This window comes from Lithobates pipiens, unplaced genomic scaffold, assembly GCF_037356315.1.
Source record: "Lithobates pipiens isolate NorthernLeopardFrog02 unplaced genomic scaffold, aLitPip1_a1.2 Scaffold_19, whole genome shotgun sequence".
NCBI classification, from domain to species: domain Eukaryota; kingdom Metazoa; phylum Chordata; class Amphibia; order Anura; family Ranidae; genus Lithobates; species Lithobates pipiens.
Genome location: NW_027507764.1, coordinates 168,880,530 through 168,905,544, shown reverse-complemented (window position 1 = coordinate 168,905,544; position 25,015 = coordinate 168,880,530). Strand labels below are relative to the sequence as shown.

The 25,015-nt window shown below is 41.8% G+C and overlaps 1 protein-coding gene across 1 annotated transcript in view; it reads right to left on the bottom strand.

The window, feature by feature from the left end:
• Positions 1-25,015, bottom strand: part of STT3B (STT3 oligosaccharyltransferase complex catalytic subunit B) — a 218,910-nt gene that overhangs the window by 89,491 nt on the left and 104,404 nt on the right. The window contains exon 4 of the mRNA XM_077491460.1: positions 1,192-1,257. Coding sequence (XP_077347586.1) covers positions 1,192-1,257 — 66 coding nt within the window. The remainder of the gene's footprint in view (positions 1-1,191; positions 1,258-25,015) is intronic.

Here is a 25,015-nt window from a genome sequence, read left to right as displayed (position 1 = left end):
TACTTGTACAGGCAACTCACATTTTTGTAGTAAATCACGAGCATAAAAACGATCTCCATCATAGGTACATCAGGTCTGTCATGCACTCGTTCCGCTCACAAAAAAACGCCTGGCCATGTATTGAAGACACCGCTAAGTGGAGAAAAGGCGGCCACAGTGGAGAAGATACTCAAAGCGTGGCCTGTCTTCAATACATAGCCAGGCGTTTTTTCTGTGAGTGCATGACAGACCTGATGTACCTAAGATGGATATCGTTTTTATGCTCATGATTTACAACAAAAATGTGAGTTTCCTGTACAAGTAATGTACTAATAAAAATGCTTTCACAGTTCCCTCCCCCCTTCAGTTAGAACACACAATAGGGAACACATTAACCCCTTGATCGCCCCCCTAGTTTTAACACCTTCACTGCCAGTGACATTTGTACAGTAATCAATGCATTTTCATAGCACTGATCGCTGTATTAACACCAATTGCCCCAAAAATGTGTCAAAATTGTCCGATGTGTCCGCCATAACGTCGCAGTCCTGATAAAAATCGCAGATCGTCACTACTAGTAAAGAAAAAAAAAATAAAAAGCCATAAAACTATCCCCCCTTTTGTAGATGCTATAACTTTTGCGCAAACCAATCACTATACTGTTATTGAGGTTTCTTTTAACCAAAAATATGTAGAAGAATACATATCAGCCTAAACTGAGGGGAATTTTATATATATATATATATATATATATATATATATATATATATATATATATATATATATATATATATATATATATATATATATATATATATATATATATATATATATATAAATAAAAAATTATATTTTTTTTTTGGGGGGGGGGGGGTATAGCAAAAAGTAAAAAAAATATTGTTTTCTTCAAAATTGTCCCTTGTTTGTTTATAGCGCAAAAAATAAAAGCCAGAGGCGATCAAATACCACCAAAAGAAAGCTCTAATTGTGGGGAAAAAAAGGACATCAATTTTTTGGGGTGCAACATTGCACTACCGCGCAATTGTCAGGTAAAGCGACGCAGTGTCAAAATCACAAAACAGTGCTCTGGTCAGGAAGGGGTTAAAATCTTCCGGGGCTGAAGCAGTTAAAGATGTCAGATTGCAAAAGATAGATGCTGGACATTGGGGCATTGTTGAATGACAACAGAAAATGTATCTGGCATGAACTTACCATGTAAAAATAAGACAAACAGCAGCATATCGTCCAAAAGACGGAGCCCGTTTTTACGGATTTCACCTAAAATGACAGGAGACAGTTTAAGAACATGAAGCACTGACAGTAAAGGCTTATTTTTCACTTTAATTCAATGTTCCAAAAGCATACATGAAAAAATATGAAAGAATTTATAAATGTTTTACATGTATATTGAGAGAATATATAATTTTTTACACTAAGCTCAGGACTATTGCTCTATTTTTGGTCAGATAAATATTTCCTATTTACCACATGCAGTCAGCAGGTGGTGCAGTTGAGGCAGAACTTTACAGCTTCACTACCACATTGTGAAGCGGCTGCAATTTGAGTTTCTGCTGTTCAACAATGTTCACAACAAACTACATCAAGCTTAGTCAGAGGAGCTACCCCTATTCTGCACATATCGCTCATACATAGTAAGGAAGCATTCTGTATTAAATATTAACTGTATTAAATAAAATTATACAAGCAATGAAAAAGTGGTCCTCAAGGCAAGTGTTTAAATCCAAGCAACCAAAATAAAATTGACCAAGGAGCATTATAAAACTTTCATATAGCCGTTTTAAGATAAAAAAAAATTTTCACATCTTATTAAACCCTTTTCTGCCTGCAGTTTGGAATAATGCAACTTTCACACTGGAGCGTTGGGTGCGTTGGTGGTAAAGCGATGCTATTTTTAGAGGCACTTTACCATCAATTTTGTGGCGCTATTCGGCCGCTAGCGGGGTGTTTTTACCCCGGCTAGCGGCCGAGAAAGGGTTAGAACTACCGCAAAGCGCTGCTGCAGCGCTATGCCGGTGGTATAGCCGAGCTGCCCCTATTTATTTCAATGGGCAGGAGAGGTGTATACACCGCTCCAGAGATGCTGCTAGCAGGATTTTTTTCAGTGTCCTGCTAGTGCACCGCTCCAGTGCGAGAGGCCTCGGGGCTTTCACATTGGAGAGACAGCAGCGGCTATTTCGGGGAGCTTACCAAGCGCTATTTTTAGTGTTATAGCGCCTGCAAAGCACCTCAGTGTGAAAAGGGTCTAATTTATATGGGGGCTCAGGCCTCGAGACTTGGGCCTTATTAGATTCTGAAGTAATGATTGGTAGCCAGAAACAAAATGCGATCTAGCCTATGCTTGAAATAGAGATTTTTATTTTCCTAATTCATAGCGAATACTTTATCTTTTTTAATCAAATAACATGGTTTGTCAACACCCTTTGAATTTACGTATGATGGCATAAATGAGAGACAATTTTAATAGCTCCTCCTTATAAGACTACTATTGCTAATCCAATTAGCAAAGTGCGGGATGCCTGGCTTCAAAATTTCCTGTTCCAAAAAAATCATGCAGCAAGTTAAGTCAGCACTACTGAGCTGCACGCTTGTTTTGGGTCAATGGCTTAAATATTAAAATGCCACTGATCAGCAGACACCAAGCAACATTTTCAGAGGTTGGCAATGGCAGCATACACATCCTCTCAGTACAAGTTTAAGATTTCTGACTCAACACAGAGTAAAGCACTCAACACTGGAAAAAACACCGTAAAGATTTTACGGCTGGGTTTTTAGCATGATTGCACAATAACTATATACCTTAAAAGTTTAAGCAACCTACAAAATATGCAAATCCTGAGTTTTTTCCCCTGTCTTTCCTCATTCCAAACCTTTGCATTTTACATTGAAACTGCCCATCACATTAGAATGACCAATAAAATATAACCTTTCATCCTAAAACACTTCCTGGTGACATTGAGAGAACAGACTGCAGAGGACAATGCTGGATTTCTGGCAGGACCAACAAGTATGAACCATTTTAGCACAATGCCTTCAAAAAAGGAATGACTGACCAAAATGAGCAAATAGAGAAATTAAATTGTGAAGGTTTACGTATACTTTTTTATGGAAATCGGAAAAAAAAGTATTATTTTGCATTCAAGTTGAGAGCTAAATCTCTGAATCCAATGACCATGTTGCCATGTAGTTTTTACTGAATGTAACTAATTCTCAACCTTTTCCCGGTTACCACAGCCTTGAAAAGTACTTTTAGGCCCTTTTTAAAAATTACACCTGCACTTCCACTGCTGGGCACTGCACCGTAGGGTGGAGACAGAGCGTGCTCAGGACTCGGGAAGATACCTCCCCCTTACATGGCTTTCCCTTTCCTGACTGCACCTGGGCAGAAGAGCGGGAGCTTGGTGTCACCTGAATGCCTATCAGGATGTCATGGCACCCCTGGCAACCTCCGGTGGCACCCTGGTTGAGAAAGGCTGGATCATAAGCACCATTTAAATTGTTCAGGCCTTTGGGGGACCAGCAGTTGCTCTAAATCAGGGGTCTCAAACTGCCTGCCCTCCAGCTGTTGCAAAACTACAAGCCCCATGACGCATTGCAAGGCTGACAGTTACAAGCATGACTCCCACAGGCAGAGGCATGATGGGACCTGTAGTTTTGCAACAGCTGGAGGGCCGCCAGTTTGAGACCCCTGCGCTAAATACAAGAAAGCTGGTCTACTCTGGGGAGGATTCTAGCACGTCACATTGTACACTGTTTATTTTTGTTACAACTTTATTGAAACGTCACAAGTGCCACTTCAATCAGCTCTATTCACCTCAGTGGTGTTGCAATGTGGTGGTTGGCATCTAAACATGTTGAGTTGGGGGGGGGGGGGAAGCAAGGATGTGTAAAACATGATTTTATTCTGAATTTACATTAAAGATCTCCATCCTGAACTTTTCTTCATCCATTTTAAATGGCAACATGTGAATATTCATAAATGTAACCAATCAACGACTCTCAGATTCTGAAGACGAGAAAGCTGCTAAAAACGGCCTACCAGAATTATTTGTTGTCTGCACCCCGCTTATCGTCAGCAGTCAGGAGGAACCACAGCGCATGTCCCCCAACATACCACCGACAGCCAGGAAATTCTAAAGCATGGCAGAGGCAACACGGCTTCTTTTCTGACGTTATGAAAAGCCCAGTGAGGTGGAGAGATGGGAAAGCAAACTGAAGAGCTAAACCGCTGAAACAGGGCAAACACATGCCTGTATGAACTGTGCCATGACTGTCTGAATCACAAAAGACTGAACAGAATTGCAAATTGCAGATCGCATATGAATTCCAACAAAATATTTAGCTGTTGGTTTGGAATTCAATTTTAAGGGGCTATTCACACCAGTGGGTGCCCATAATGTGTGCTCGTTGGTGTGCCCAGTGTCTGTGTGCTGCATTGTACAAAGCATTGCAGTGCTTGCTCTAACTATTGGCTCTTTTTTTAACATTACAGTCCATTACCCCTATGTGTGGGAGCAATGCACTGTGTAAGAATTTAATAGGTCAAACCAACACCGTTAAACTAATAGCAAGTAAGGCACATTTGCTGGTCTAAACCTTGGGCAGTGCTGCCAAATACAACCCATTGCAGCTGGCATGAACCACATCTAAATGATAAGAATTTAAAGTACAATGTATGCATGCAGCAGTGGCCTCATTTCATACCCCCCTGGATGTCTGGAGTCAGCAACAGAATGGACCAGCCAAAGGAATAAAATAAAATAAAGTAAGAAAAGGGCCTGGGGTCAGGACTTTTTACATACAAAAGTGGTGTGTCAGGCAAGGCCAGATAGTCAAGATATTAGGAATAAGGGGGGGAGCCACAGGCTTTTTGTAAAAAAAAAAAAAAAAAAAAAAACAAACAAACAAAACTAGATTCCTTTTACTTCTTTGGCTTCCTGGGTTAAATGATGCCCAGTACCATTCAACCTACATTGTTCTGAGGGCTTTCAAACTGGAGCGGTGCACTTGCAGGATGGTCAAAAAAATCCTGCAAGCCGCATTTTTGGAGCGTTGTAGGAGCGGTGTATTTACTGCTTCTAAAGCGCCCCTTCCCATTCAAAAGATTAGGGGATCGGTTTTAACTCTTTTTCGGCCGCTAGCGGGGGTTAAAACTGCAGCCGATCAGCGCCGCTAAAACAACGGTAAAGTGCCGCTAAATATAGTGCCGCTTTTTCGCCAGCGTGAAAGTAGCCTTAGGGTGCAATATGACATCGCTATACAAATAGCACACGTCACTTTTGTGCCTACCTTTGAGTTGATCTTGCACACTTGAGCGGTTTTCAAGACGTTTAACTTTTCTTTAACGACCCTCTAAATGCCCATTCATGTTAGACTGTGTCCATGCACACATAGGAGTTTAGAGACAGAAGAGGATTTTGGCAGAAAAAAAAAAAAAAAAAGTCAAAATTTTGCCTAACTGCACCTGCAAGCGCCAGATGAGTTTAGTGCCTAAGCGATTTTTCGTTTGAATGGCCAGAATATTCTGGCTAATGAAATAAATGCCCAAGTGCTTGACGCGCCTAAATATATTTGCAAAAAATGTAGGCATGTTTTTTAAACCTGTTTTTCTCCTGTGAGGCAAAAAGGGTATACAGTGTACATGAAGCCTAATTCTTAAATACCGTATTTATCGGCATAGAACACGCACATTCATTTTAAGAGGGAAGTTTCAGTGAAAAAAAGTTAAATTTAAAATATGGAACTTTGAAGCACAATAAGGGCCAGTGCCCATCCACAGCCTCTCCCATTGCCATCAATGCCGCCTGATCGATGCCCATCTGCAGCCTAGAGGGGACAGGTAGGGGGGCAGGATGAGCGCCGACAGATGACATACAGTGATAATTCTCCTATGATAGACAGAACAGTGGTCCAATGGGGCCCAGGAGATGGGACTTCCTATTACAAAGGCCGCCAAGTAAATCGGAGAGTCTCACTGTATGTAATCTGATGGCACTTGTCCCGTCCCCCCCTCTATCCACTCCGAGGTAGCTAAAATTGAAGTATTGGCGTATAACACGCCAATAAATACTGCCATTGCTATAATCTATACTTCCTAGAGGTGCACCGAAATGAAAATTCTGTTCTGAAACTGAAAATTCAGGATGTACTTGACTGAAAACCAACACCAAAATGGACAGTTACAAAAAAAAAAAAAAAAAAAAATAATTTTTTTTTTTTACATATTATTGTATTATATTCAAGTTTTTATTTAATAGTTTTTGAAGCGCTTTTGTGTTAAACAGAGAAAAAAAACGCATCCCGTGTAAATTCAATGTACGTCTTCACACTGCTCTGTAACACCTTCCTATTGAAATGCATTGAAAATGTGGCAAACACATCAAAAACGCATCCGTTTTTCAGTCACATGACCTAGGAAAATCTCACGCACAAGTATTTCTGTAGCCATTATCGGCACTTTTTTTTCTATCGGCAAAACCCAGATAACCGATAGTTTTTCGACGGCTGGTTCCCCCCAGAACACTTCCCATAGTTCCCTGCATATCATAAAAGGGGTGAGCCTGAGTGGTACACCCCATGCCTTCTATGTAAGGTGTCTGTCATGATCTGACTATGGAATACACAACAATGTACTGTGTTATTGTTACCCAATATACATAATTATGTGTTATTCTTTTCTGTATGTTCAGTTATCACTGCCAATTTTCTTATCCGTCCTGAAGAAGCCAAAAATGGAAATGCGTTGACTTATGGCCACACAATATACGGTTATGAGACAAACTAAAGCGTTAATACTAGTGTGGTCCTTGAGTTGGCACCCGGACTTCTAATTGTGTGGCTATTTGGGCTAATTTTTATCTATTTGGCCAAGTAAGTTTTATTCTTTAGTAATAAAGTACTATTATTCTTTAGTAATAAAGTACTATATAAAGTACTATATATTTTTATAGGAATATCTGTTTGCTTCCCTTCAATGCCAGTAAAGTCTGTTAGTTCTAATTATATTTTTGTGCAAAGTTTTGGATGTGACAGATGAACAGTATATGATTTCTGAGCATGAGTGGTTCCGCAGTGCAAATTAAACAGATTACTGCACTGAACAATGCGTTCATTCTTGCAGCAGGTTAGCAGGGTCAAGGGGAGTGTGTGTGTGTGTGTGCGCAGACTTTCTGGAATTAGAACTACAAGGAGGATCTTAGAACTGATTTTCATACATGTCCCAATATAACATCTATTTGTACAGAGCAGATAGAGGAAGTTGTAGAGCTCCAGGTTCCTAATATGGATATTGCCGTGATTTACAGCAAGGTTGGACTCCTACTGATGTAAGTTAACGTATGTCGTGTTATGCCTAACACACACGTTCGACCCAGTGTGTACTGCAGTCGGACCGTTTGGCCAGCTTCTGTCAAAGGGGCATCACTGAAAAAGGACTACCTATCGGGTCTTGATCAGCACCCTCAGCAGTGACCATAGTGTGCTTCTTAGGGGGAATGTGTGCGCAAGAGGGTGGGGGGGAGTAGTGTGGGGTTGGTAATTTAGTACAGAGGCTCCTCCTGAGCGGTCAGTTTTTTTTCCGTTCAGCCCTGCGGGCTTGAATGAAGAAGATTAAAACTACTAGGTCTTTCATTCTCATGGAGCAGGTGTGTTGCAGAATTGCACAAATGTGATTGGGCATGAGAATGTGAGAATGGCAATAATAGGTAAACAAAGAGAAAAATATATTTTTAATAGAAAATCAGTTCACAAAAGATGCATTTCAGCTGCATATTTAGCTGTTTTACAATAAGTCAGAATGGCACAGTGTAAATTACCGCTGAACCGTGATGGCTTATTTAAAATTTAATGCCAGAGAGCAAAAACTGATCTGTAATATATAAATTGCCATACATACCTCTGAAAATAAATGGCAGCTCTAATCCTCCTGTCCCCTCACATTTCACTTGCAATGCGCTGACATTGCACAACTTATTACCCTCAATCACAAGTGCCTATTCAGGGACAACCGGAAAACTTTTGCTGACCTATGAAGAAGTGCGTTTAGTCTTCAGAATGTCATTTGTGTGGTGGTTTAGTAGTTTGGAATCTGGCCTTGGAGTGTTGGGGTTCTGGGTTCCATTTCCAACAAGGATCCCAGTTATGTTATCTCCATGTTTTTGAGGGTTACCTACAGGGACCCAAAACTGCTGGTTTAAACCACCTTTGAGAAGGTGGTCAGTACATGTTTGCACATCTATAACAGACATATGGATACAGTTCATAGTATTGACATTAGCTAGTTTATGTAAATCAGATGCTAGTATGATAAAGTACCGTATATAAATTCACACTGTGTGCACCAAATGACTTTGCAAACACTGTCATCTTGTAAAGGCGCAGTGACATCCTCACTGTAAGGCCCCTTTCACACTGGGGTGGGAGCGGCGTCAGCGGTAAAAATGGCGCTTTTTAGCTAGCGGGGTGGTTTTAAGCCCCCGCTAGCGGCTGAAAGGGTTAAAACCTCCCATGCTTTGCCGGTGGTATAGCTGTGCTGCCCCATTGATTTCAAGTGTATACACCGCTCCTTCACTGCTCCAAAGATGCTGCTTGCCGGAGTTAATACCCTGCAAGCGCACCGCTCCAGTGTGAAAAGCCTTTGGGCCTTCACTGGAGACATGGCACCAGCTGTTTCAGGGTGCTTTGCAGTTGCTATTTTAGAGCTGTACCGCCCCAGTGTGAAAGGGGCCTTATGTACTACCTGTACGCTGTGGGAGTGACTCAACAGAATCCATCCACTACAGGAGGGGCGGAGAAAAGACCAGTCATCCAGCACAAGGAGAGAGCACAGAAGTAACCAGTCCTCATTACAGGAAGATCTTGCATAGATGCAATGTTTTTCATTTTCTTTATTGGGTCGCCTTGTCAGATTGCATCTACCTGCTCATGCATGATGTATGGGCACACAGATGCACTGACAGATCTAAAGGAGACCTGCATGGCACCAGAAATCTGCTGATCTCTGTTGCAATGCTCTACAGGCTCAAAAAAAATAAAAAAAAATAAAAAATAAAGCCCTGCAGCATTTTCGTGCAAATATGATGAGAGTTCAGCCATACATCTATATGTGCACAGCAATGCGGTACAAATCACATGCAATGTCTTTGTTCGCACAAGTGCAAACCCAGGCTGAATGTACTGCATAGGGATTATATATAAAGTTTGATAAGATGAGAAAACATTGTTATTGATGCAATAGAAACCTCAGCAATAGCATATGGTTTAGCAATGCCAAAATATGCCTTTTTTTCTTCAACCATGATGTTTTGAGAGCAATAAAAAAAAAAAATATATATATATTAGGGATGCAGTTTGCAGAGAAGACCAATACTGATGTGTGAATCCTTTAGGCTCAGTTCACATCTTAGCATACAGAATCGCCACAATTCTGCCCGCGATTCAAAATCACTTCCAAAAAGGGCGTCGCGATTTTGCTGCGATTCGTCGGGTGACAGAGTAAAATCGTGCAAACAGAATCACGGGACGCCTGCTGCCCAAAAGAAGTTCTTTTGGGCGACAGGTGTGTCGCCCAAAATGATGGACAATGCTGCAGATGAACCCTGATAAGGCTGCATTGATGGGCATTTAAAACTTAATTTTTATTCCTTAAACTTCCCTCCTAAACTTGGGGTGCGTGTTATACGCCCATAAATACAGTATATCTCAAAACACCCTTTTCTTGGCAACAAGATTTTCAAAGCTAACCGTACTTTGTTAAACTAAAGCTTATAATAGAAAGGAACAGCTATGAAAAAAATAAAAAATAAAAAAAAAAAAAAAAAATCCGGCCACAAGTCAAGATTCGGCAAGTACTAAAACATTAGGAGACAACGAATTAAGCCAGCCATAGACCGTTTGAATCTCAGTCGGTTCAGCAGGGATGAACCATCTATAGGCAGGCTGACTGTACCCAAGTTGATCCATCAAATCGACAATCAGCATGTCGGTTTTTTTTTATGCGATCGTCAGTGATTATAGCCTCTAGCAATAAATCGCTGTGTTCGCCCATTGCTGCAAGAAAGAAAATTGCATTATCTAGGGTCGGCTTTAGACAAACCTAGATGCCAAACTTCCACCGTCATCTTCTATTAGGATTGTGTTCTGTACAGATGCATCAATGAACACGTCAACACATTTTACATATATCCTAAAAGGTGTAAATACTACAGACATTCTGGAGGAAGAAAAAAAAAAAAAACTCAACTTCCATATCTCTGCTACTCGAGTGACTTCTTGATGGCTGACATTTCCATCGTATTTCCTATACCGTTGCTGATTGCCTGTAGTGATAGGCTGTCATTGCTAGCATGAAGGAAGAGGACGTATGGAAAGACAAGGGTAGTGTAAAGTCCTTCCATCAACCCAGGTACTTGAAGGGAATTCACTTTTACATTTTTTATTTACCAGCTGTCCGGATCACTTTAGGGGTTTTAGTAACAAGTATCATTTTGTAAGAGGCTTAAAGTGATTTTTTTTTTTTTTAGTTAAAAAATAACAAATGTTATACTTGCCTGCCCTGTGTAATGGTTTTGCACAGAGCAGCCCCCAGAACCTCCTCTTCTGTGCTCCTGTCCCCTACCTCTTGTTCAGTGCCCCCCATAGCTTGCTAAGGGGGCACCTGAGCCACAGCCCAGCTTCGCCCCCTTCTCTCCGCATTTGCTTGACTGACCGCAGCGTGAGCCAATGGCGCCATGCTGCTGTCTCAACCAATGAGGAGGGGAGTCCTGGGCAGCCGACACACTCCTGCAACATCGCTGGATCTAGCGTAACCTCAGGTAAGTATTAGAGGGGCTGGGAGGGGGGGCTGTACACAGGTTTTTTTTATCTTAATACATAGAATGCATTAAGATCAAAAACCTCCTGCCTTTACATCCCCTTTGATTAAATTTCCACAATGGCTAAACAAACGGTTAGTGGATTTACCATTTGCATACATCGTTCAATACACGCGATAGCATTTCAACAATTAAATAAAAGTTGGCATCAAACCTTTCCCTCCAGCGCCCTGCTGTCAATCGTATCCTTGCAGGATTATTATCACACATACAATAATTTGAAACATGTTATTACATGACTGGAGAGTTGAGTTATACCTCCCGTGCACAGCAGGGCTGTTATGGTCACACACTCCAAGGAGGTTAGCTTAATACTAGGTTATTACAGACAGCCTTTTACCTCCATAAAAACGATAATGGCACTTTCATGGAAAAACTCAAATATATATGGCAAGCAAAAAAAAAAAAGTTAATATAGCATATACAGTTGCTACACAATCCATATTGTAATTTAAGGTCATTAAACATTATCTTTCAATTTCAAACTGCAGTAGCTGTAATTTTCTAGAATGTCAATGCAATAGGCTCCTGGGGGCATTCAGTACACAGTTGGTCAGGTTTTAGGCATCCTCTGCAACAAAAAAATAAATTTAAAAGTGATCAACTAAATGAAAAATTTTCTTAAGGGATGGAGCCACTGCGACTTGTCCGAGCATTGCAAATACACCAGTTGATTTAAATTAATCGGCAACTTTCAGAATCAGTATCCAAAAAACTTAGAGAAACATACAGCTAAATTTTCTTCAGAGCAGGAAAGTAGAAATGTAAAAAAAAAAAAGGAAATAAAAATATTTCTTGCAATGTACATTGATCACCCAGAGGAAATTTTTTTTTTTTTTTTGCGGAAAAAATTGGAGCTAATTTTTACCCAACCAGTCCGATCACAAAATGATGAAGCTGAGCAAATAGTGATAGGGTGTAAGTGCTCATCTCTGGGCAAATTTCTTTTTCCGCATGTATGCAAAGAATTAAATGCTTATACAAGTGGTGTCCTTGAATTCAACATTCTCTGCTTTTTTCTTCAGTAATCTTCTACAGAAGTGTACCTTCAGAGTGCTCCTGCCCCAAATATCCTTTTTAGGAGTCCAGAAACCAGGTTTTGCTTTATGCTCAGCCAGGTGACAGGTCCCCAAACTGAGTCTCTGTAGTCCTAGAATAGTTTGCGCAGACACAACCACAAAAGGCACAATCCAATTAGTGGGTAGGTTTATTAAAATTAGGCATCTTCTATCAAAACGGCCAGTTCTTGAATGCCACACAACATGCCAACCCTCTGCCTCCTGTGCTGCTCTCACTGCCAGCGAAGCAATTGTCAGGTATGCAGCAGATCTGTTGTAGCATCATCAAAATACAAAGTCTTAGGCTACTTTCACACTGAGGTGCTTTACAGGCGTTTCAGCTCTTAAAATAGCACCTATAAAGAGCCTCTCCTGCCATTCCAGTATGATAGCCCGAGGCTTTCACACTGGAGCGGTGCGCGCTTGTGAGACGTTAAAGAAAAGTCTTGCAAGTAGCATCTTTGGGACGCTTTAGGAGCAGTGTATACACCGCTAATAAGTGCCCCTGCCCACTTAAATCAATGGCCTGCGGCTCTACAAGGGCGCTATTAACCCCTTCATTAGCCACTAGCAGGGGTTAAAAGCGGCCCACTACCAGGCAAAATGCGCCGCAAAAAACAGTAAAAATAGCAGCGCTTTACTGCTGACGTCCCTCCGCCTCAGTGTGAAAGTGCCCTTCTCTGTCCAGTGGACTGGACAGAGAAAAAGTGGCAGCAGATTAATAAAGTTATCCCTCTATTCTTTTCTAGGGTCAGCAAGTTCCTTGCCAACACATGCAGCACACTTGTTAGGCTTTCAGTCATTTCCCTAAATCTTCTGGTCCAAGTGCCGCTGTACATAGGGAATTACAAGAGGCTAATACCAAGTCACATTCAGCCAATTAAAGTGGCTGTAAAGCTTTAAGGTTTTTTACCTTCTGTGCTGACTTTTTATGGGGTACTCACCAAAAAGGAGGACTCTAGAGTGCCAGCAGGGGACCCCAGAAAGAGGATCAGGGCTATATATTTTTTTTTCCTTTTTAAAATAACAACCCTTTAAGCCCCATACACACCATCAGTTTTTCTGCTGAGTTTTTCCTTCAGGTTTACCAAAACCCATGTAGTACAAGGGCCTGCCTGATTGCATACAAATTGAAACTCCTAAGGTTTGACCTCATATTATATGGTTTTGGTAAATCTGAAGGAAAAATTTGCGGCGCAGCTCGCAGCGTCCGGTCCAAATTTTTGCATGAATGTGGACCCGAAATGGAGCCAAAGATGCACAGGACCCTTCTGCAGTGCGCTCCACAGCCGCCCCGAAGATGTGTGAACCGGCTCCATTGAGATCCAAGTCACATAAGTGTGAACCCAGTCTTAAGCCCCATACAAACCATTAGATTGTCTGCCGATTTTGGTCTTCAGATTTACCAAAACCATATAATATGAGGTCAAACCTTAGGCGTTTCAATTTGTACGCAGGCAGGCCTTTGCACTACATGGTTTCGGTAAATCTGAAGACAAAAATCAGCAGAAAATCTCATGTGTGTATGGGGCTTTAATATTACTTTAAACTAACTGAATTTTTGCCTTTTATATATATATCTGTATTTCTGGTTAAAGAGACTTTAGTTTTCACGTTATGACATGTTAAAAAAAAAAAAAAAAAAGGCAATTATTGCCATTTGTGCACAATAAAAAAAAATCATATATTTCTGTACCATAAGTGAATTTTTTATTCACACTTACAGTTGAGTTTTGAAGAAGTTTTCAGTACACAACATTCCAGGAAACAGTAGCGTGATGCTGTGATAAAAGTCCCTGTTGCATGTGTGACAGTTGATGAGCGATTAATGAGAATACACAGTTTGCAGTAATACTTTAGTAAAGCTTCATTCCCACTGAATGTGTTTTACAGCTAATTAGTTTGTCTGAGGTTAGATGGCTGTCTAAAGGCGAGAACTTTGGCGCTTGGAAGATTTCAGTGTCATCCTCTGCTTCTGACAGGCGGCAGCAATGTTGTATATCTATCTATCTATGAGCTGCTGTATGGTGGGTGTTGTATTTTGTTTCAAAAAGGGGCCCGTTCTCAAGCAGAGGTTAATGCTTGTAGTAAAGCTCATTGTCAGATTATCTCCTTGGTTTCATAAAAAATCATACTATACAACACTGCATGCAGATATGAAAAAAAATAAAAATAAAAAATGAAAAATCACATTGCAGTCTATTTCCCCCTTCCTTGTCTCTTAAACCAGTATAAGCCCTGGTTCACACTGGAGCAATTTGACGTGTCAAATAGGTAGCAATTGCCGTCAATGGTAGCGGCCTAATCAGTGCGGCGCTGCACCAATTACAAAATACAGTTTTTGTACTACGGTTTGCAATTTACATTGACATCTGTGCAGAAACCTGCACAAAAAAAAAAGTCTCTGAAATTGCTGCCAAAATCCGGACTGACATGCGGGAGTGAAATCGTGCGAGTTCAGCTGAATTTGCGCGGCTTCATTCCCGCAGCTCAGTGAAAGTCAAAAAAATGTAATACAAATCGCAGCTTACCTACCAATCATTAGATAACGAGGCTGGATTTGTTTTTGTTTTTTTAAAGTGGTAGCAAACTATTAGGCCCCTTTCACACATGCGGACGATATGTCCGTATTTCATCCATCCGTTTGCGGATGAAATACGGACATACATTCATCCCTATGGGATAGCGGGTGTCTGCGGATGAGCATCCGCAGACACTCGATTTCGTCCGCCTCCGCAACAGTCCGATTCTGCAGACGGAGGAAAATCCTATTTTTCTATCCGTCTGCAGAGCGGATTGGACGAACACGGACACACGGTCAGACTTCCATCTGGTCTTCCACCAAGGTTCGGGGACGCAGTCTGACTGGACGAGCCGCGATTGTCACTCCTGCGCGCGGTTTTGGCCACGTCACACAGCTCCAAAGGAACAGCATGGGGTTGCCAGTCCTTCAGAGCTCATGTGCCGGTGCCGATGTGAGGCCACCAATTCATGGCCTCTCCCTCATGATTGAGTCTGATGAATGGGAAGCTTCCTCTGCTTCTGAAATGTAAACAGAAGCAGAGGAAGTGATGTAATCTCTCCTCGCGGAGCCTTTTCATTCCAACTTCCGACGAAAGACGACATCAATGCGAGTTTTCACCAACACTACACTAACACCAGCAGCCTGTGGTAGGGAACCCCCGATTGCTTTGATGGTGGCCTTCAGCTCATCTGGGTCTGGTGTCTCATCTTCCTCCTGACCATATCACACAGATTCTCTTTAGGTCAGGAGAGTTTGCTGGGCAATCAAGCACAGTGATCCCATGATCATTAAACCAGGTATTGGTACTTTTGGCAGTGTGGGCAGATGCCAAGTCCTGCTGGAAAATTAAATTTACAACTCCATAAAGCTGCTCAGCAGAGGGAAGCATGAAGTCATATAGAATTTCCTGGTAGAGGGCTGAGCCAACTTTGGCTCCCCAAATCATCACAGACTGTGGAAAACTTTACATTTCATTTGGAAATAGGTCCCGGAGTCTGGCGGGACAGTGGAGAGGCACAGAATCCAAATTGCATGAGGTCCAGTGTGAAGTTTCCAGTCAGTAATGATTTGGGGAGCCATATCCTCTGCTGGTGTTGGTCCACTGGGTTTTTATCAAGTTCAAAGTCTGTGCAGCCCTTTACCAGGAAATTCTAAAGCACTTTACGATTCCCTCTGACCAGCTTTATGGAGATGCAGATTTAATTTTCCAGCAGAACTTGGCACGTGCCCACACTGCCAAAAGTACCAATACCTGGTTTAATGACCATGGCATCACTGTGCTTGAATGGCCAGCAAACGCACCTGACCTAAAGAGAATCTGTGTGATATGGTCAGGAGGAAGATGAGACACCAGACCCAGATGAGCTGAAGGCCGCCATCAAAGCAATCGGGGGTTCCCTACCACAGGCTGATCACCTCCATGCCACTCCGCATTGATACAGTAACTCATGCAAAAGTATTGAGTGCATACTATACTTTACATGGACATGCTTTTCACCAAGCTCACATTTCTGCATTAAAAATCCCTTTTTATAGGCTTTATGTAATATTCTAAGATACTGAATTTTGCGTTTTCACCAGCTGTAAGCATCTAAATTAAAAGAAATAAATGCTTGAAATCACTGTGTAACGCATCTATATAAAATGTATATGAATTTCACTTTTTGAATTATTGAAATTAATTTGATATTTTAAATTGTATGAGATGCACCTGTATACTGTAAGTCCTGCAAATACAAAATAAAACCATTAGGGAATGTTCAGACGGGTGCTTGGCAGCCTGTTTGAACCCATGCCAAGTGCGCAGTCTGATAGAGTGCAGAGCCAAACAGGCGGGTAAATTGGCGGACTTACTGATGGATGTTTATACAGACGTCAGCTGCATCTGCCAGGAATGTTACCAAGGCAGGAGGAATGAAACCCAAAAATGCAGGCGCTGGATACAAGCAATATCCATATCAACGAGCCCTTATGGTCGGTCATAAAGCAGACATGTCGCCACATTACAATATACAAGCAATACCATCAAAGAGGCATCCATTTTTGAAACCTATAGGCCCCTTTCACATGGACGGCTGTTCTGCTGCTGTTTAAAGCATGTTTTGTTATTTTGAAATTCAGAGAATCCTGGCATAGCGATCACTTGCAGTTGTACATTGCAATTAGCTGCGTTGAAACATTCTTTCCATTTCTAAATGTGCTTGCTGTTTTTCTTCCCTTGTTGCCGCCGCTATCTGCAGGTGAAATAGTACACTGAGATTACCTGCAGTTATGTGAAGATAGCTGCAATAAATTGGTCCTGGACACAGTCAAATTTATTTTTTTCTAACTGCACCAAACCCCATGTAACAATACCGTTGCTAAATGCAGCGTGTGAATGGGGCCATAGGAAAGCATTGTGTGAGTTTAGGTGCGGTAGATAACTTCATCTATCTGCAGCTAAAAGCTGAATTCTATACAAACGTGTGAGAGGGGTCATAGAGTAATGAGTTTGCTACTAGGTTACCTTTTTGCCTACAAAGAAAGTGGTTACCAATTATTTTATTTATACTTGGGGTAAAACTGATGCCCGATGTCTTATGTATGCTGCTGATGGAGATCAAGATCAGATTTCCTACTCGCTTGGTTCTTGGTATCAAAAACCAAGTTCTAACATGGGACGGCTCAGTCATGAGCAATAATGGGCTAATTCACATCTTCACTGGAAGGGAATTTGCGGATTCTTATCTGCTGCCTGCTGAAACCATAATCAAGATCCTGAATAACTGCAGGTTGAAAAATAACCATTTCACAGCCATTAAGGGATGTACAAGAGGGGACCAGCCATGACAGATTATTTTGTTCACATCACTGAAAGATGTTGAAATGTTAAATGACACATTTTTCATGTTTTGCTACAGAGCATATCAAAAAGCATTTCAACTTTCAGATAACTATATTTTATGTTCTTCACTTAATCGACCACACACCTTCCAGCAATTAAAAACACCACTTCTTGCAGTTGCACCATGTAAAGCTTTTGTAAGTTTGCAGTCAGAAGATTCAAATTTACAAAATCACTAGAAATTTTTTTTTTTCATAAATGTGTATGGCTGTCCCCAGAGAGCGCAAGCGTATTTGTTTAGTATTGCTTTAACACTTGTGAAATTACCTCTTAAATATGTGGCGTTCCGTTTTGAATTGTCAGCATCAAGACTTAAGAGAAGTATGCGTATGGGTTTGGTAGAACGGCAGGGAGTGGCCGTCTCAGGCTCTCATTAGCTCGCTGAGAGGGGCGTCCGCACCTGGCGGATCCAGACTTATTTGTGATAGCGTGGTGCCTGGACCGATTCCTGTGACATCAGCAGAGAGCCGACTTCAGTCCACTCTCTGCTGAAAACAGGTCACAGGAGTGCAAAATTAACTGCAATCCTGTGATCCATAGGAGAAGCTCAGAACTAGCTCAGGCTGGACTTCTCCTTTAAAGCAGTTGTATACCTTAACCGCACAGATTTTTTTTTAAAGAAAAAAAACCTGCAAGGCAAAGGCATAATGAGCTAGTATGCAGCACATACTAGCTCTTTATGAAAATACTCACCTTATAAGGAGGCCTCGACATCTGATCCTGGTCCACGCCAAGGGAGCCGACATGTTCCCTCAGTGTTTCTTCCGAAAACCACGATTACGTCACTCCTGCACATGGTGAAAACGTAAGTCTAACAGAATGCAGAGAGAGGCACCAAAAATAAAGTCTTGATAAATTGTCAGGTTACATGCAGAACAGATATACTCATGTTCAATAACGGTGAAAAAGAAGAGCGAAACGGTCCAAAGCAATTTGGAATAACCTTTGGAAATATGTCCTAAGCAGCGCTTCATTTACTGTTGTAGTTGTAAAATGATTCCAGGGAGCAAATTGACCAATTTTTCTGACAATAGAAGTATCCATATATTGAAAGCTTGTCTTCTTGTGATCCAAGGCCACCCACTAGATACAAATGCCCTCACATTGATGCCATGAAAGGTGTCCTTCAACGTAAACCTGACAGTAGAATTGTTAGTATAACTAATGTAAAAGCCAGCACTGCAGGCATGACAGACCAAAATACCAGAGCATCAGCACCCAGATGTCGTTCATGGAGAGGTTTAGGAAAAGACAGGTATATTCTCACAATTACGCACTCCTGAAACCTGTGTGTTAGGCCAGTCACACAATGTGGAAATTTATTTCCTGCAACCACAGGCAGTGCCGACACGGGAATCAGCAAGACATCGTTTAAAAATCGCTAGCGGCTATAGCAGGCACTTGCAAATCCGGCAGGCTGGTTGTACCCACGTTGATTGATCAACTTGGTACATTCAGCCTGCACATTAACAGTTCAAAACTCAGCTGGTTCCTGCTGAACCGGCTGAGATTCGAACAGTGTATGGCCGGTCTTAGTCCTGACCTCCGCATGCCATTATACTCCCTCTGCGATTTCAATTTGATCACACCAACTGATCGACACCATGATTAGTCCCAATCCCGTTCTGCCCCCTATCCCACTGCCCAACCGTATCCAAAGCTGACTATTTACCTCAGTGCCAGAGTTGGGGCTGCCTGACAGACGAAGGTGTCTTCAGCAGTGTAGTTTTGCTTAGGGGTAGAGTGGCGTGGCAAAATTTGATATAAAAGGACACCAGCAATTGTAAATCCTTTCATATACCCAGTAAAGATAATGACTTCAGGCAATACACACAGATGAAACCAATCCTCATATAAGCTGTACCCATTTATCAGCACTTTTCTCTATGGCAGATTGAAGCCGAGAATTTAACGCTCGCCTGAGCCGTCAAAGCATGGGAGCCCCGAAATAACATTCTGCACAGCTCAGTGAAAAGAGTTACAGGAGCTGATTGGAGGGAAGGGACACAACTCCTCTCCACACAGGAACAGAACTGAGGCAGTCAATCAGCTGGAAATCCCTCCCGTCACCATTTTTCTCTTGGTATCAGAAAAACTTGTCAGTGACTCAGATAGTAGAGGAACAGAGCAGCAGATAGAAATGACACTTTGTGCTCTGGATTGAGACAAGTACACACTATAGAGGGAAATGCTTTGTTCATATTTTTCACATATGAGGTTTACAACCATTTTAAAACGTATTCACACTGTCATGTGGGTATCTCTCACTAGTGTCTCCATTGCACTTTGCGATAACCAAGGGCATATATTACCGATTCTCTGAAAAGTCAGAATCTGCATACAAAACTCAATGAGCAGGGCAAAAATTGTTTATGTACACTGCAATTCCACCTATGGTTTCCATTAACCTTGAAAATACATCTGTCACAAAAAAAAAAAAGAAAAAAAAAAAAAAAAAGTAAAGTATACAATAAAAGGCATACAGTCATTTTCCTGCGGTCATTCCATTTTCTACTGTATAACAGAGTGCATATCTTTAGCCCTAATATAGGCATCAGAATGAGACTCCTATAGGCTTGTTATGTAACAAGAATGAGAACTATGCTGCTGGAGAGCCAGAACTGCAAACTCCCAGACTGAAGAGTCGTGATCTACTATGCCACAAATCAAGTTGTATGTGATCGCGATACCATGACAGTACATACAAAATCAGCTGGCTCTATATTTTTATTTAAAAAAAAAAAAAAAAATATGCAAGTGTTAAAACAGACTAAAAAGAAAAATTTCCAGGAGAAAAACACAAATCTATGTACAATGTGCAAAACCAAGTACACTATATTTAGATTATTCGGGTCAACAGATATCATCTACTAAAGATGATAAAAAATGCATCGCAAAAGCCTTGCCGAGACAGAGCTTTCCTGCACAACTGACAGCCAAAATATGAAATCAGCTTTGTGTGCAGTTAAGGCTGAACTCCAGGCACAAAAACATTTATTCCTCAACAGCCAAAACATATAAATGACCTTAATTTGCACTAAATGCATTTGCAAACCCAGATATGGTCCTATAAAAGACATATCCTGTGGGACCCAGTAGGTACTCCCCCTACAGGCTACCTGCTGAAACGACAGGGGGCGGGGCGATACCAGACACCCTGCGAGAGAGTAGCAGTGATTTATTATAGAAAACTCCTGTATACAGACAAAGTGCAGGAGTCGATTTATGTTGTATTAACAGCTATATCGGGGGGGGGGAATCCACACAGGGCATTAGACCTATTTATAAAGTAGTGAATGGGACTTTCTCCAAAACATTCACTAGTGGTGAATCACTGTCACAAGCGCCTCAAAGACCACTAGCAGAAAATGTTTGGTGAGTGTCTGGAATCACCGCTTCATGTATATGCGCCTAAAATATAAGAATAGATATATATTTTGATTGGACAATGGGGCTTCATTTCTGTCGCCAACACCAACAATGGAGCTTCATTTCTCCCGGCGACACCAACAATGGAGCTTCATTTCTCCCGGCGACACCAACAATGGAGCTTCATTTCTCCCGGCGACACCAACAATGGAGCTTCATTTCTCCCGGCGACACCAACAATGGAGCTTCATTTCTCCCGGCGACACCAACAATGGAGCTTCATTTCTCCCGCTGACACCAATAATGGGGCACAATTCCTCCCACTGATACCAATGATGGGGCACAATTACGTTCATTGTCAAACAATGAGCCGCAGACCAACACTGGGGCACCAACGTCACCCACTGACAACAAAAGGGCCTAATTCCTCCAAATGACACTGATAGGGTACTATAGGGTCCAGAAAATTGTAGCTTTCTCTGCATTTCTGTACACATTGTATCCATGGCTATGTGCAACATTTTATATATGTTTTATAATAAATGTCTAACAATATTCTACTACTACTTCATTGTCCATGCGGCAGTGCCTTAAAAGTGCCACCCTATGGGTTTTCCTCTTCAACGATCGGGTACTATTCCACCAACTAGGGGGCATTATTCCTCCTACTAACACCAACAATGGCACACTAGACCTTCCACTGAGACCAAAATATAGGGCATTGTTTACTCTCCCTGGACATTTTCTACTCCTACTGGCTCCAAGTCCAGCCCCCCTCAAGTGTGAAGGACCGTAAACTGACCCCTTTGTGTAGAAAGTTTGGAGACCCCCGATTTAGACCATTTACACACCTCATGAAGCCTGACTGCAAAAGCCCCAGAACATTGCCAAGAGAGGCCCAGCTATTACTGTTCACCATCACAGAAGTGGGCTCTTCGATTCAAACCTCCTCACATACACTCTGTCCTCCCATATGCAGTAGCTCTGAGCTCAGTGTGAGAGCTTGCTCCTGTGATGGTAAACAGTAACACTAGGCCTCTCTTAGAAACATCTTAGGAATATTCTAGCCGGACGGTACATCAATGGCCTACACCTATAGCAAGGACATTATTCAACTTCAATCAGAGCTGCCCAGTTTATTTTATGTACAGGCACCCCCTTATCGTCATATGCAGTTTTTGGTAAGGGTATACTAATCCGTTAAGCCTTTTTATGTGTGCTTGATCAATGTGCCTTTTTTTTTTTTTTAAATATAAATAATTTTTGAAAATGCCTTTCTTCTCCAACATTTGGTGTCTTTTTGATACCAGCGTTGTGTCCATTTGGGCTGTGGAATCTGGGAAGGCTTTAAAAAAAAGTTATAAAGTTATAAATGGAGCCGATTACTTGGGCAGGGGGGCATTACTGAGCAGGTCTGATGGGGAGTGTGGTGGAGGTGTTGGATTGTAGTCCTCAGGAATGTGCATCCTAGGACAACAATGATCCTTTGACACACAAGTGCTGTCACCCAGGATAGGAAGTCCCATACCGACAGGATTATCAGATCAAAGTATCTCAGCACGTGCAGGAGTAACAGAGTAACTTACCAGCAAGCGATTTTCTGTTTACATATACTTTAAACTTGTATAAATATTACCTGTACCTGTGATGTAGAGAAACTAGCCGTGACAATGCAAACAGTGAAGCCAGCCACTGCAGCCCATTCTTCTGCAAATACCTGTAACCCGGCTGTCCCACTGAACTAATGGTAATCAGGGCAAATCTAATGTGAGGGAATGCCTGGTTGTCACCAGTGTCACTTTCTATCACTAACTGTTGGTCATAATGGTAAACAGGACCAGGAATCGCCCTGTGTGGAGGACCTCTATGCATCAAGAAGATTATACAGGATTTATATAGTGCCAACAGTTTTCGCAGCGCTCTACAACATGAGGGCAGACAGTACACTTACAATACAAATCAATACAGGAGGGATCAGAGGGCCCTGCTCATTAGAGCTTACAATCTAGAAGATAAAAAGCTTTTGGTGTGCAGCAGCCAGCCTAACACTTACCTGAAGTCCCTCGATGTCCAGCAATGTCCGAGTTTCAGCCATCCAGATTTTGCTTCACGATTGGCTGTGACACGGCAGCGGCGCCAGTGGCTCCTGCTGGTGTAAGTCAGCTAGCCAATCAGGGCTCCGTGTCTGAATGGGCATATGGAGCTGTGACTCAGCTCAGATGCCCCCATAGCAAGCTGCTTGCTGTGGGGGCACTGACCAGGTGGGAGGGGCCAGGATCACAGAAGAGGGACTCGGGAAGAGGAGGATGCAGGCTGCTCTGTAGAAATCCACTTCAACAGGGCATGCAAGTAGAACAGATTTGTTATTTTTATGGGGGGGGGGGGGGGGGGGGGGGGGGAATTGAGCCTTTACAATAACTTTTAAATCCCCTTTTTTTCCCCCCCAGTCTGATATTTAGTTTGAACTTCAGCAAGTCATCTTAGCCACGTCTAGGATGTCTAAATGCATAGAGTCTCTGCCATGTGATTGGACGATTAGCAATTTGTGTTACCAAGCAATTGATGACTGGTGAGTGTATATTTTCCATGAGATTACTATACAGCGGTGCAACTTTCTGTATAGCTAAAGGAAATTTCCTCCGAGATACTTCTGCATAAATGCAGTATACTCTGCTGTGCTAGTTCTTGCATTACATGTTCCTTATACACACACACGTAATCGGTTTTGTTCCTGCAACAAGATTTACCAGAAACTTACATTTCAACGATTGCATTATTGTCTAATCCCTGTGACTGGCACAAAGTCTCTGTAGGCTCCAATTGAAATTGCAGGCCTAAGATGTATTTTCTGACCCCAAAGCAGCAAACTGGTAATATTACAAGACGGGCTTGCTTTTAATCGTATTGACTGCAGGCAGTCTCATCCAGGTGCCACTCAGAATGCTATCTGTATAAGCCTGCCTGCACCGCAAATGAAAACCCTTAACTCAGCCGAGAACAGCAGACACGAATGTAAATGCATTACAAACTGTGTGGTCTGATGGATATATCAAAGCAGTCAGATGTATAAAGGCATGGCCTCAGATAAAAAAAGGTCTTCCAAAAGCCAGAGGCAAAAAAAGAGATGACTATTAATGTAGAGAAAGTATGCGTTTCTTTTAAAAGGGGTCTGCCATGAAGCAAAATACCTTTGTGAGAAGGCTTTAATGGAAGCAGCCATTCCACTAACTAGTGTTGGTACTTATTTTGGTACAGGTAATCTAATTATATTCACTATGTAAAAGCCTTAAACTAGTATTCAATCTTTTCACACGTTCAGGCTGGGTTTTCACATATGCAAATTGCATGCAGAGTTTTTCCACATCCAATTCGCAGGAGAGTGAGCATCTCAATGGAGCAGGTTCACACATCTCCGGGGCAGCTGCGAAGTGCATTCCATGGGTCCTGTGCGTCTTTGGCTCTGTTTTAGGTCCGAATTCAGGCAAAAATTCTGGCCCGATCCATACCCGAGAAAAAAAAAAAAGGACACGCCAGACCCCTGCCCAGACTTTTTAATAAAAAATTAACATGTTGCAAGGATTTTTATAGTTTTATACATAAATAATCCTTCAAAATGATGGCCCAGAATGCCAGGAGGATATATTGCTGTGACAGGAGCCTGTACTAAAGTCCTCATTAAAGATATTCTGGCACAAAACATCAAGAGTGAATATTATTGAAGCTAAACAAACTCAAAATCAAGCATGTATGTTCTATAGACAGAGCAGGAACCTACAATAAAAAAAAGTTTGCAAAAAATATTTGCAATCTATGTAACCGCCCAGGGAAGGATTGACTTTGTTCTCACCAAATGTGGATTTAAAAACTTTAAAGAACTAATTTACACCATTGGACTACAGTATGCACATTAAAATGCGTTGGTGCACTGCATTGCAATTCATTTTAAAAGGTAACCCAATATACAACAATGCACCTGCATTGCAGCTCACAAGAACAGGTAACACAATACTGCGTTTTGGTTGCAATACAAAAAATGTAGCAGGTGTGATTTTGTTTTGTAGAGAAACGTTAGGGCTGCCAACTTGATGCATGTAGACTTGCGAATAACACATGTATAATACGCCTGGCTGGTGTGAACGGACCTTAAAGTGGTAGTAAACTTTTTTTTTACCTACAGGTAAGATTATAATAAAAGGTTACCTGTAGGTAAAATCTAGCGAGCAGCAGCCGGTGATATCAGCGCATGAGCTCTGAAAGATGGGCATACCTGTGCCGTTCCTGTGTGCAGCGGCCGAGACTCCAGCGCGCATGC